The sequence below is a fragment of the Chamaea fasciata genome, unplaced genomic scaffold, assembly GCF_029207755.1.
Source record: "Chamaea fasciata isolate MVZ Bird 193981 ecotype frontalis unplaced genomic scaffold, bChaFas1.0.hap1 SCAF_3, whole genome shotgun sequence".
NCBI lineage: Eukaryota > Metazoa > Chordata > Aves > Passeriformes > Sylviidae > Chamaea > Chamaea fasciata.
In genome coordinates, this window is record NW_027094088.1 from 33311867 (window position 1) to 33326049 (window position 14183).

The window sequence follows — 14183 nt, forward strand, 5'->3', positions numbered from 1 at the left end:
CTAGAATTTATTAGGAGCTGGCACTGTAATGAGACAGACCACTAGGATCCTTTCTTTTTGCTTCTCTTTGAGCTTTTTTAGATGTTTTTAATGGCTGCTTGTGAAAGGTGTTTGGTTCTCTGCTGAGATTCAAAGTACAGAGGGGAGTGGGATCATTCTCCCATTTTCGGTGTAGTCTTCTCTCTAAAATAATCACTGACCCTCAGCAGAGCTGTACTCCTAACTACCTCTCACCCACCCCAAAACTTGCACTTGCTGTGACTTTAAGCTACATCTGGATCTCTGAGCTCTCATTAGAGTAACACAGTGAGCTGTAAGTAAGGGTATATATCTTCAGTTTGGTGTTGCCAAAGTGTAAAGTACACCTGAACCAAATTACATAAAATTCACAGAGCTGAGGCAAAGACTGGGAAGAACTTCTTTCTCTTGACGGTTGAATTATTTGAATGAAGCATGTGTGACTTCTGCTCCACTGCTCCAAGGTAGAAATGAGAAGATAGTGGAGAAGTCTTTCTTAGTGTCTGTGTGTGTCTTCAGGGCTAGCGTGGTGGTGCTCAGCTTAGAGCTGGGCTGGCGCTGTCAGAAACCATGCACTCTTTAATATGTAAAGGTAAAAGTGGAGTTGTGTGATAGCAACCGCTTTGTTGGGAGAGAGTTCTATTGTGAGATCAGTCAGCAAGACCTTAAAAAAGTGGGGAACTTTTATGTCATTTATGAATAACAGGACACTCCTTGTCAGTTTTGTGGACTTTTTAAGTTTCATCAGCTTTGGTGCAGCTTTTATACAAAAGTTACAGCTCTTGAATGAACCTCTTTTATGGTGAGAGGGGTAGTTCCCTGACTCTTGGGAGAAGAGGCCAACACCCATCTTTCTACAGTCTCCTTTCAGGTGGTTGTAGAGAACAGTGAGATCTTCCCTCACCCTCCTTTTCTCCAGACTGAACAACCCCAGCTGCCTCAGCCAGTCCTCATGAGATTTGTGCTCCAGACCCTTCCCCAGCTCCACTGCCCTTCTCTGGACATGCTCAAGCACCTCAATGCCTTTCTTGCAGTGAGGGGCCCAAAACTGGACTCATTTCAGGTGCAGCCTCACTGATGGGTTTCTGTTCTTCTGTCATTGATTTGCTTTTCTGCCTTTGGTAAAAAGAAACAAAAGATGCTCTTTTGTGCAGCTGCCCCATGCTCATGGGTTGTCACAGGCACAGGGATTGTTCAGCAATATGAAATTTTCTCTTAGAAGACAACAATTGTAGGGGGAAATGTAGGAATCCCCTACATTTTATATGCATTTTGTACTAGTACAATTTAAGGTAAGTGCCATACTTGGCTGCAGCAACACCTTTCTCCTGCTCTTGACCTCTTGACTGCTACATTGTCACACCCCTTCCAGATGTGGAAGTTTCTCGGTACTGAACCTGAGCACAGTGTCCCCTCAGTGTAGTCCCTGCAACTGTCTCCCCCTTCCCCTCTGCCGTGTGCACAGTGCTCTGGGTTGTGCTAGTGCAGCTCATACAAGATTACTAACTGCAGTGGCAGTGGAAATTTCCACTATGCTTCATTTTCTCTTCAAGGCTAGTCAGTTTCCACCTGGAACAAGTTCATTGTCTCCCCAATGCCTCGTTTCACCAGGTGAAGAATCCCCCAGGTTAAAGGTGCAACACATTACCCATCTTTCTTCAACTGCCTCATTTTGTTCTGCTAACAAAGCCAGGCTTACATGGCTGAACCACTGAGGGCTTTATCTCCCCACCTGGACTCATTTTGCCTGTGCCTACACACACTGCTCCCATTTCCTCTCACTCACTCTCTCTCTCTATGAAAATTATTAACAGAAAGGAAAGACGTAACTAAGCAAACTATACTGGTTCATAGTGAACTCAGCTGTTACACACCTGTAACATCCACTGTTGGGCTTGTGCTTTTTGAGCTATAAACTGTCCTTTGTAGAGATTATTCCCATGCAGTAAGAGCCAAAACCAAATATAGTCTTTATGTGGTTCCTTTGTTACATAAACATTTATTACTGTGAGTAAAGCAGTGCATCAGCTCAAAGGAGCAGAGTTAAGACTTCGTGATCAAAAATTACTGTCATAGCTACTGAGATTTTTTTCTTGGACATACCTCTGTAAATAATTAGATTACAAGACACCTGAGGGCATACATCATCTGATGCTGTAACAGTAACACCTGGAGGGAGTCGACAACTTTCTCCTTTTGGCCAAGTGCCTAGGAAGACACTAAGGCATATGATTAATAGAGAGCACAAGAAAGCTGTCTTGCGCTTCCTAAAGCTTAGCTGCACTATCGTATTGTCTCCCTTGTGGAATGTTATTATTCCTTTCTGATGGTGCTGCTGTTGTTATTGAATAGCCAAAATTCACGTTGTAATGGGGTGAGAGGAAAGAGAAAACAAAGAAAATATTTGTTATTTATGGGGGGGGGGGGGGGGAGGGATGCAGGAAACAAAACAAAGTATGTAATACAATTGGGTAAATAATTCCACAGAAAAATCATTATTCCAACACTTCAGCTGGATCTTCCTCTCCAGTATTGCCTCCTTTTTTGTGAAACAATTCTGTGTTTGTGTCTCCCATACACAGAATGAAATGCTGGGCAACAAAAATTCCTGTGAATTTCCTGAGCACAATATTTATTCTTATTGCTTCATTTTCTATTCATGAATTCTATTTTGCAGCCCTAAACAAAGGCAATTACTGTTTGCCTCTTTTCTGTGTAGCTCAGTTTGAGCACACAGATTTTCTTAAAGCTGGAGGACCTGGCAGAGGAAGATCCAGGAAGGCACTGGCCATTCTCTGTCCCCTTGTCTGGCCATGCCAAATTTCAGCCACTTTTTGTCGTTCCTCTGCTGGGTGTCAATGAACAGCTGGGAGGAACTTGAGTGGGGAGAGGGGCCTTGGAGGTCAGGCAGCAAGAGTAGAGGACGTTAATGGGAGGAAGAGGGGGACAAAAAAGGAGTTTAATACTGGAAGAATGTCTAGCAGTGGTGCTGGAGAATGGCAAAGTCTGGTGTAGCGGCTTAGACCACTGCAGGATGAAACTGAGCTCTGCCAGGCTGTTTCAGGGAGGAACTGGGGGTGAGTGTCACAGTATGGGAATAAGAACAAGCAAAAAGGGTAGATGAGGAAAGCCCAGGATAAACACTGGTGGATGAGTGTAGGATTGTCTGATCAGAGAAGAGCATGTCAAAAAAGGACATGAACACATGAGAGCACAGCTTTCACACAGTACAGGAAAGAAGTGGGTTACTCCCAAGCCTTAGTATTTTCTACAAGTAGCAAATGCTAGCAAAACCCCCTGGTAAATTGTAAGTCATGTTTTCCTTCTCTACTGCTTGTCCAACAAAAGGTGGCTGCCAGCTGCTGCTGCCAGCTAGGTTGGCAGCTGAGGCTATTCGATACACTAGAATGTTCCAGGCTTGCTGATCTCGCATTGAAGTGTAACCACAAATCCACATGAAATTACATAAAATACAAAAAATAAGAGCATTTGGATCATGAAATCAATTGCTATAGGGTCAGGAAATGTTCGAATTAATGGGCTATATATTGTGTTGTCCTTTCAGGTTTCTCCCCCATCCCCAAGTACCATCTTTTTTCAAGGCAGATAAAGGACCTGCTTTAGACATGCATCAGGACTGTACAGTGTTGTGATCATTGTCAATAAACATATGGAGGATGGGATGGAGGGCTCTGGGAGAGAAGGGAGGTATTCTGAAAGAACCTGATACCACCTTCAGACTAGTTCTGACAATGTGTTCCTAACATTTTTAGATGGGCTACTAATTGTATGTTCCTGGTTTTTTGGGCATCCTGATTTGAGAACCAGCTGCCCCATTTGCTGTTCAAAGTTAGCTGTACTTTGAATATGAAGACTGTGTAATGATCAATACTCTGAAAGATCTGTGCTTTACACCAAACACCTATACTTAATGAAGTCTTCAGTGTTTCAGGTATTATCAGAGGAATATATGCCTCACCTCAGAGGCATTCATCAGATACTGCATTGATGAGCTTCACAGGGAAAAGAAAAAATGATAAAGAGCCTTTGAAGAAATCAGTTATTCAGGATCCAGAACAGAGTTTGTATAGTCCTAACTGTAAATAAGGCATAAATCCATACATTGCGAGGCAAGGATTAAATGAAAGATTAAAAAACTTACAGTTCAGTGAGCACTGTTTATTCTGTGCAGGGTTTGAGGTAGGGCTCTAGTGGAAAAACAGCATCCAGTCACAAAATTAAAGACTTTGACTAAATGTACACAGACAACTGGAATTTATGCAGTGTCCAAGGACACGTATCATGATATTATGTGTTTCATTCTTCATTGTAAGATTCTGTGTTGTTTGAAGTTGAGTATAATTAATCATTCATGAGGAAGGGAAATACAGATGTGTATAAGAGGAGGATGAATATATACATCTTTCCTTCTTACTGAAAGGAAGATGTACGTCTTCCTCTGTAGTGAAAGGACTATTTACACTGATCCCAGTTTGCATGGTGGTCTTTGAAGAGAAGTAGAGAACACTGCTCATTGCAGCACTGCCATATCTCTCTTTTGGGGAGGTTCAATGCCTGCTAGGATTCCTATTAAGAGATTAATAAAAACAGCAGGAAAACAGGTAAGTCCTTCAGCAGCTATTGTAATGTGAGACAGTGGAAGCAACAGATGAGGAGAGGGAACACAGTGAAGGATAGAGAGGTCCTCTCCATATGGAGGGCTGTTACTCTGTGGAATGAACTGAAGCTTTCTGCCTGGCAGTCTGCACCTCTGTACTGTACTTGCTGTCATACATCATAGACATACCTGACTTTACTCTGCTGCACACAGGGCCCTTGCCTCTGGACTTTTCCAGAGGTACAGCTTTGCATACTTTATTTTTGGTTTTTACCTGTGTGGGATATATATGAATAATATTTAATAGCTTTTTTTTCTGTAGCCATGACTGTCTAAGAAGCTAGGCAAGAAAAGGTTTACAAGTAAAGGTAATGTATTTTATTAGACCAAGTGATGTAGTTATAAAAAAATGAGGTGACTTTTAAGTACTGAAAGGACTGCAGAATTGACTTACTGTTATACAGGCTTTGGAGTCTGAAGTGTGGTGTCCTAACCTTCAATTTCTTATGTGTTTTAGATCCCCATAATCATGATGGTTTAAGGTGAATTTCCTAAGCTATAAAAACATTAGTGGATGGGGTAGAAATACATTTTAAATGAAGATGAGTATATAAAATGGAGTGATTGTGCTGCTCTGACCTATAATTTTTATTACTTTTGGAGGAGAATAGAAATAGACCATTAGCATTCCTGAAGTTCTCTTATTTGCCATGAAGACATTGATGCATTTCACTCTGTTGCTATGAGAACTGGGATCTTCTGCTAGCCGGCCTCTGCTTAATACATTGAGCAACATATACCTAGGAGCAGCAGACTCTGTGACTTTCTTCAAAATTTCGTGTGTCTTATTTTAGCTTGCAGAGCCAGAGGAACAACAAAGGTCTTGCTTCTCAAAGCCTTTCCAGTGCAGAAGTGCAGATCTCCTCTTTGTAAGACTTCTGCTTTCAAAGGAAATTTTGTATTTTCAAATAACAGCTCATAATAGACCTAATGAAATAATTCATAGCCTTTCATTTTTTCAGGCAGAAATACCATGTCAGCACTCAGAAGAGCAAAGCATCTACTTTGTGTCTCACACTGACTGTCAAGCAAATTTCAGTGAGACATCCAGAATGTTTTACCAATATTTTAATTGAAGAGGATAGAGTGAGTTAAAAATTAGGCCACACAATTTTGTGTCTTAATTCTCTTTTATTTTCTTTCTTTCTTTCTTTCCTTCAGAAGTTAGTTGGTGAGAGTTATTGAGAAAGGTCAGTGAACCCTGAACAGCTAAACTTGTCTTATGACAGTGTCCAGATTTGACAAAAATCTATGTTTAGTAACTTTCTTCCTCTTTATGTTATTTTTCAGTGTACAGTAGTGACGTGAGGCTAGTTTTTTTTTTTTTTTCTGGGTACAGGGTGAAGTTGAGAGCCAAGATGTAGCCTGTGCTGAATGAACAAACTCTGAAATTAGAAATCAGTGCTAGCTGGGCTTTTTACTGCTAGGTTCAGGCTTTAATCCTTAACAAATCTGCCCTTTAGTTCCCATCCATGTCAGAGGATGAATTATAAATAAGTATTCCTTCAGTATTGTTATTCTTCTTGCAAGTGGGTATCTCAGTACAAGGCAGATGGCGCAGATTATTTTACATTCCTATATGCATATATCTGTAGGAGAGCCACGCCTCAGTGCTGATGCTGGCTGCATGGGTTATGCATTCTCAGGAGACCAGCATGTTTAGAATGTATCTTTTTCACTTTCCCCTGTCGTCTCATGTTTTGCTATGATAGAAGCACTGGCAAATGAACGGCTTGTTATTGATTTCTGTGGAGATGTTAATAATTTCCGTGTTACTCTGCATTGGAGTGGCAGTAAGTGGTGTACAAAATTTGACATCTTAATTATTCCGTGATGGTAAGGAGGGACACTAACCTGAGACAGAGCAGCCTAGTAACTCTGGGTCTATGGATTCAAAGCAGCCTGAGGTCACAAGTGAAATGAGTGAGGCTGTCTCAGTACAGTCTTTATGGATGTGTGTTTCTCAAAGACACTAGACCGTGTTCAACGTGTCTGCAGCAGATGGAAGCAGAAATCCTGAAACAAAATAAATGTTTTATTTTCAGTGTTTCTAGTTGAGCTGAAACTGCAAGTACTAGAAGCCTCAGGAGATGAGAACTTTCCAGAGCCATTGTATCAAAATATGGAGCCCAAATGCTGTTGTTTATTCAGTCAAAAAGAGAGGTCCAAGAGTTTTGATGTTTGCTCATCGATCCCTTCCAGTAGGCATAGCTTCAGTTCCCAGCAGTTGCAGCTTTATGCGGAGTTCCTGTGAGCTGGAAACCTCAAGTGAATGGACAAAGACACACATTCACTACAGGTCCTTTGCAGATATTTAACAGTGAGCCCCAGAAATCTGATCCGTAGCCACTGAAGGTATCACCATCATTGCAACAGTGAATGCAATTCCTTTAGTGATAGATAAATATCAGGCTGTTGCTGCCTTTGTTTCCAGCTGTAAGTAACCATCATCCACAACCTTTAGCATAGGGGAGACACTCTTCAAGAGAATGCCATTTCCCAAATAACCATCCAGCTGACCTCCGCACTGGAGATAAAGGTCTTTTTTAAAATTATATATTGTGCATTTCTGACTACAGGACCACCTCGAAAGTATTAAATATGCATCATTGTTCTGTTAAAATTCATATTCTCAGTCCAGTCACAGACAGCCCCATAATAAGGCACCAGCCTTTCAAAAGCTATCTGACGCTGAACAATAGAGTAAATGACAAGAACAGAAAATTTGATTTCTTGCCTCAGTGAAAGAAAAGATCTAATATGAAAGAACAATTGTGTGAAGTTTGAAGGCTTGATTGGTTTGTATTTTACCAGCAACATCCAAAATTGACTTCAGTGACTTAACTGTTATTAATATAGAGTTACCCAATGCCCTAGAAGGCAACAAAAAAATCACGTTCTCTAATCTAATCCAGTACCCTCTTGTCCTCCAGAGCTGGGCCAGGGTTTGTCTGTCCACTGTGCACTCCAAAAGAGCAGCAGTTTGATGTTTGCTGCTGTGGCTCCTTAACAGTGTCCAGTGCAGGTCTGCATCTCTCTGTTGGCAGTGGTAACAATGGAGAAGGACTGAGACCAAAAGGAGACAGAAGAGGGGAAGTGGGAAGAGAAAAGAAGTTTGAATAGTAGTCCAGGGTCTTTCAGCATGCTCAGCTGCACAACATGGTGCAAACCTGAAGAAGGAAACTGGTTAGGATTCCATTAAAAAGAGGAGAAAATACCTTGTCAAGACCCAAGTTACATCATGATGGCCAAAACGAAACCTTGCTGGCTAATGTAGCCTTAATTTGTTTATTTTGCAGGGACAGCAAGCTGACCATGTTGCTCCGAGAGTCCTTGGGGAATATGAACTGCCGCACCACGATGATAGCTCACATTTCAGCCGCTGCGGGGAACTACGCTGAGACGCTCTCCACCATTCAGATTGCCTCCAGGGTACTCAGGATGAAGAAAAAGAAAACCAAGGTAAGGCCACGTGTAACTCCCTTATAACGGGGGAAGGAGGATCGTGAAGGATCCTGAACTGGGTAGAGCAGTGTGTAACAAAATCAGTAATCAGTTCCAAAGTACATGGATTTATTTACCCAGTCCTAGGCAAGTATCAGAGAGCAATATCAGAGAGGTAAGTGCTTCAGCTTCAGAGATACAGGAGTAAGTTCAGACACATCCATTGTAGCAGGTTTGTAACCTGACCTTGTTTTATAATATAGCTGTTAGGGAGCATTTATTTTCCTTTATGCTCTTAGTGCTAACGAAATAATAAGGAATGAAACTGCTGTAGAATTAAAGAAAATTGTTATTAATTAAGAATTAGATTCTCTATGCTTCTCAGAGAGAGTGGAAGAAAAGTAAATGCAGGACAATTGTGTCACTGATGACTTTTTTATTCTTACTACTTTTAAATATGGGTGATAGATTTTCCAAGAAGTAGAGTGAAAATGGACTATATCCATTTTCATGCTAGAGTTCTGGTTGCTTCTGTGCAACTTATGGGGTGAATTGGGCAGAATGAGTGAATTTTATGTATTTCATTTAACCTGGCAGACTGACAAAGCTTTTTTTGTCAATTGATTGGAGAGAGACAAATGAAGGGTTCAGTCCACACAGCATCAGAGCACTGTGTCTCCAGAGACCTCTGAGTGCACATTACACAAGTCCACACACTGGTAGTGTGGGGTCATATGTAATGAGTTTTCTTGTTCTTCTTCAAATACACAAATGTACACACACAAAATCAAAAGCCTTTGCCTGATTTCTTTGGCCAGGCTCAGTTAAGGGATGTATCTTAATCCATAGTTTTAGTACATTTTTTTGAAGTCTTTTGATTTTGAGTGGGACTCAGAGCTGGGGCTTTGCGTTCTCCATTGAACATAGCTATGTGTTTGCTCTATGGCTGTGGATAAGCAGCTTCAGAGCTCTGTGCCTTAGTTTAAAGATCTCCCAGTTCATATGTGACCATGATTTTTCGTGTATGCAGTTTGTGCAAGGAGCAGCTTGCAATGCTGTAGTGTCATAGACTATCTCTCTTGCTCTCTCTCATGTTGCAGTACACATCAAGTTCTTCTGGAGGGGAGAGCTCTTGTGAGGAGGGCCGGATGCGGAGGCCAACCCAGCTGAGACCTTTCCATTCTAGAAACACTGTGGACCCAGACTTCCCTATTTTGCATTTATCAAGTGATCCTGATTATTCATCCAGCAGTGAGCAGTCGTGTGACACGGTGATTTACGTTGGCCCCAATGGCACTGCCCTTTCTGACAAGGAACTGACAGATAATGAGGGTCCCCCTGACTTTGTTCCCATAGTTCCTGCTCTGCAAAAGACCAAAAATGAGGGCAGGTTGGAGGAAGTTAGTGAATCAGGGCCCAGCACATCTGAAAGAGACTGCCTGAAGTGCAACACCTTTGCAGAGCTCCAGGAGAGACTGGATTGCATAGATGGCAGTGAAGAGACCAACAAATTTCCCTTTGAAGAGATGCCTGCTCAATTTAGCTCAGATCAGACATCTAAGTGTGCTGTCTCAAGCCAGCTGGCAGAGCTTAGCCACTTACCAGAGTCAGATAAGGAAGACACCATGCCAGAATGTCAGAATCCTGATAGGGAAGCCAAGGAAAATACCAATACAACACCCAGCAAAAATAGGAGAAATCACTCCCCTGTTCCTTCTGGAACTCTTACCAATCTTTCAACTCCTTCTTCTCCCAGAAGTGTAACAGGCAGCTCTAGTAAAGAGCTTAACTCTTGTCAGTTAGCACACAGCAGTAGCTTGCAGAGCAGCAGAGAAGGGCTCAACACCTGTGGATTTGTGGAAGGCAAACCTCGGCCAATGGGTTCACCCCGGCTTGGCATTGCAAGCCTCTCAAAGACATCTGAGTATAAGCCACCAACTTCTCCTTCCCAGAGGTGCAAGGTCTATACACAGAAAGGAGTCCTGCCCAGCTCCACGCCCCCACCCGCTCCCCTGAGTAAGGATGCTGCCATGACATCTACTGAATCCTTATTACAGCCAGAAGTCCGCACCCCACCTGTAGGCATGAGCCCTCAGATTATAAAAAAGTCAGTCTCGTCCAACAATGACGACTTTGAAGAGACAGTTCTCAATGAAGATCAGCAACAAAGCATTTCTCCAGAATCCAAGAAGGAGATTCTGAGCACAACCATGGTGACTGTGCAGCAGCCATTGGAGTTAAATGGAGAAGATGAACTTGTGTTCACCCTTGTGGAAGAGCTGACCATTAGTGGTGTCCTTGACAATGGGCGCCCGACCAGTATCATCAGTTTTAACAGTGACTGCTCTGTGCAGGCTTTGGCCTCTGGCTCTAGGCCAGTCAGTATCATCAGCAGTATCTCTGAGGATCTTGAATGTTACTCCAGTGCAGCTCCTGTGTCTGAAGTCAGCATCACACAGTTCCTTCCTCTTCCAAAGTTGAGTCTGGATGACAAACCCCAGGATGATGGCAGCAGGCGCTCATCCATCAGCTCATGGTTGAGTGAAATGAGCACAGGGAGTGACGGTGAACAGTCGTGCCACAGCTTCATAGCCCAGGCGTGCTATGGGCATGGGGAAGCTATGGCAGAACCCCCCGTCTCTGAGTTTGCAAGCACCATACAAAGTGCCAGCATGATTTGTGTAAGTGACAAACAGAAGTCAGTGACTGACAACATGCTTATACTGTCGGAAATGGGGGAGGAAGCTTTCGGCAAAGTGCCACCTCTCAAAGGCTGTAAAATATCAGCTCTAGGCAAAACTACTGTCACAATCAAAAACACAGCAAGTCTTAGCAGCTGTGAAGGCTATATCCCAATGAAGACGAACATTACCGTGTATCCATGTATTGCTGTTAATTCCTTCAAAGCTCCAGACGCTGATGATGCTGTACCGGCTGTAACTGCAGACCCAAAGGCTGTTCATCCCCATGATGGGAAAGAATCCATTGCTAAGAAGGTTATCAAATTTGAAGACCCTTGGTTGAAGAGAGAAGAAGATGTTAAAAAGGACAGCTCTGGGAGCAGTGATGGGCCAAGGCCTGATACAGTGACGGTTTCAGCCAAGCCTGAGCACAGCACAAAACAGTCCTCTGTGGACAGGTTTAGCACCAGCAGTGGGGACACCTCTATTTCCCCAGGATCTGACAGTCTGAAAAGGATTGTGGATGGGTGTGAGGTGGCAGCATCCGGCTCTGCAACCCAAAGCCCTGTTCATTCCAGTGATGCCTTGAAGAATTGTAGCCTCCCTCGAGGGCTCCCAAAAGCAAGCAAGGTGGAGGAATCTGACAGTCATCTCCATCCTACTTCTACTGACAGCTGTGGAGTCAGTTCTCCTGCCCTCCCCCAGTTTTCTAAGGCTAGTCTTGACAAGAAAATGGCCTCTCCCAAACATTGCATACTCACTCGTCCCAAAGGGACTCCTCCTCTGCCACCTGTGAGAAAGTCAAGCCTGGATCAGAAGAACAGAGCCAGCCCTCAGCACAGTGCAGCCAGCAGCACCACGAGCAGTCCCTCCAGCCAGCCTGTGTCCTTCCTGGCCAGCTTCCCCGAGGAGCAGAATGCGAAACAAAAAGGCCCTGGCATAGATAGCAGCATCAACAACAGCAGCAGCAAGCTCTTCAGTGCCAAGCTGGAGCAGCTCGCCAGCAGGACCAACTCCCTAGGGAGGTCCACAGGAAGCCACTATGAGTGTTTGTCTCTGGAAAGAGCAGAAAGTCTGTCCTCTGTGAGCTCCAAAATGAGCCCTGGCAGAGACACCACCATGCCTAGGGCTGGAAGGAGCCTCAGCCGCAGTGCCATGTCCTCACCCACCAACTCGGGCCTCTCGCAGTCGGCAGGTGCCTCCCCAAAAGCCAGCCAGTCAAAGATCTCTGCTGTCAGCAAGCTCCTACTGGCAAGTCCCAAGGCCCGCAGTCTCTCTGCCTCTGCCACCAAAACGCTCAGCTTCTCCACCAAGTCTCTGCCTCAGTCCGTAGGGCAGAGCTCCAGTTTGCCCTCAAGTGGGAAGAACATGTCCTGGTCAATGCAGTCCCTCAGCAGAAGCCGGGGCTCCAGCCTTGCTTCCAAATTGCCCCTTCGAGCGGTCAACGGGCGGATTTCAGAGCTGCTCCAAGGGAGTGCCAGTGCCAGAGGCGTGCAGCTGCCGGGAAGCCTGGAGACAGAGGAGCGCGGGGGCCTTCCCGGAGATGAGAAGCCAGCTGTCCACATGCTGCCTTCACCTTACAGCAAGATCACCCCTCCTCGGAAACCCCACCGCTGCAGCAGCGGCCACGGGAGCGACAACAGCAGTGTCCTGAGCGGGGAGCTGCCCCCTGCCATGGGGAAAACTGCCCTCTTCTACCACAGCGGGGGCAGCAGTGGCTACGAGAGCATGATGAGGGACAGCGAGGCGACGGGCAGCGCCTCCTCAGCGCAGGACTCCATGAGCGAGAACAGCAGCTCTGCCAGTGGCCGCTGCCGCAGCCTCAAAACCCCAAAGAAACGATTAAATGCAGGTAAGCTTGTGGTGGTGGGAAAGAGACACGACACCAAAGCAGATCAGTACACAGGGGGTAGGCTGGCCCTAAGGGTGAGATAGTTAAATACCACTTCCATCTCTTAGCTGAGAAGCAAGGACATGGTAAGTATCCTAGGCTCTGTCTTTTTTCATTTGGGAACATTCACTAATCCTGTGTGGTTCTATTGCCTTTGCAGTGAGGAGACTCCTCCTCTTGACCCCTTCCACTCAGGTTTATTTAAGATGAACAAAAACTGGTTAGTGTTGCTTGTGACAGCCACATTCAGGTATTTATTTATACAAATATACTTCTGATTTGGTTCCAGAAAGTTGCCTTAATTTCACCATTTCACCAGCCCAAGACCATAGGCTTGCTGAATAGCTGTATCTTTTGTGAGCCCACTTCTGTTCCTTGTGTGCTCTGGATGCCCAGAGGTGCATGATGCCCTACATCTGAAACCGCTGTTGAGTTCCTTCTCCCGACACAGAAGATGGAACACAAATGTTTCCATGCCCCTTGAAAGATGTTATCCTGTACCTGAGACTCTTGCCTTTTGAGTTGTAGCCTCTTTTTCCAGAAATTTATTGATAAAAAATAATAGATAATATTAAGAACAATATATGGGGACTACTCCACTGAAGCACTTTCAAATCTGAAACTGTTTTAGTGATCATGGAATGGATTGGGAAGAATTCATATTTGTTCGGACATAATCCCCAGCAGCTTCACACTACATCAGGATTTCTTAATTAGATAGCTAGAGCCTCATGGGTCATATCAAGAGTCTGTGCAGGTCCCTCTTTGCACTAGAGCAAGTTTCATAAAGTTGCAGAACAGGTGTGGGGACCATTCATGAGCTCACATTTTTCCTGGGTGTTGTTTTCCCAAGCTGTAGTGCAAGTCCTGCCTAATCTACTTCTGAAAAAAATTCAGGTTGACATTGGACCTGGTGGCACAGGTATGTGGAATATCAGTAGCTGTTTATTCTACAGTAGCTGTGTCTGTCCAAAATGTGTTTTTCTGATAGCGTTCCTAATTTACCAGCCATTCCACTGGCTGTGATACTCCCCTCTGGAATTAATTTCCAATGAACAGAGCAGTGCTCTCCCTTTCTTTATGCTCTTGACTGTGGTAGCAGAAAGAATGTGTCCAGCACAGATGTGAATGCAATAGATACTACTATTAAAACAACATCCATAACTGCATAGCTGATGGTACCTGTTCAGGGGATGCATCTGAAAGTGATCATTCTACATAATGCAAGCCCAGACCAAATGACAAAAATAATATTTCTGAAGTTAACTTTGCATCCTCTGAGAAAATCTCTTTTCCAAGCCCTTCAGTCAAATGGTACTAAACTGATTTTCCTCTTTCTGAGGAGCTCTGCCACTAAAAACCCCTTTTAAATATAAAAAAATTAATAATAACTTGCAAGGAAGAGAAGGATGATTTCTCTCTTCTGGAAGAGAAAAACAAAGCTGCCCAAAGTGATGGCATTTATGGGTGT

The 14183-nt window shown here is 44.0% G+C and overlaps 1 protein-coding gene across 1 annotated transcript in view; it reads left to right on the plus strand.

Moving 5' to 3' along the window:
• KIF26B (kinesin family member 26B) overlaps window positions 1-14183 on the plus strand; it is a 212871-nt gene that overhangs the window by 181492 nt on the left and 17196 nt on the right. Inside the window, exons 10-11 of the mRNA XM_066180297.1 lie at window positions 7996-8158; window positions 9241-12673. Of these exons, the coding sequence (XP_066036394.1) occupies window positions 7996-8158; window positions 9241-12673 (3596 nt within the window). The remainder of the gene's footprint in view (window positions 1-7995; window positions 8159-9240; window positions 12674-14183) is intronic.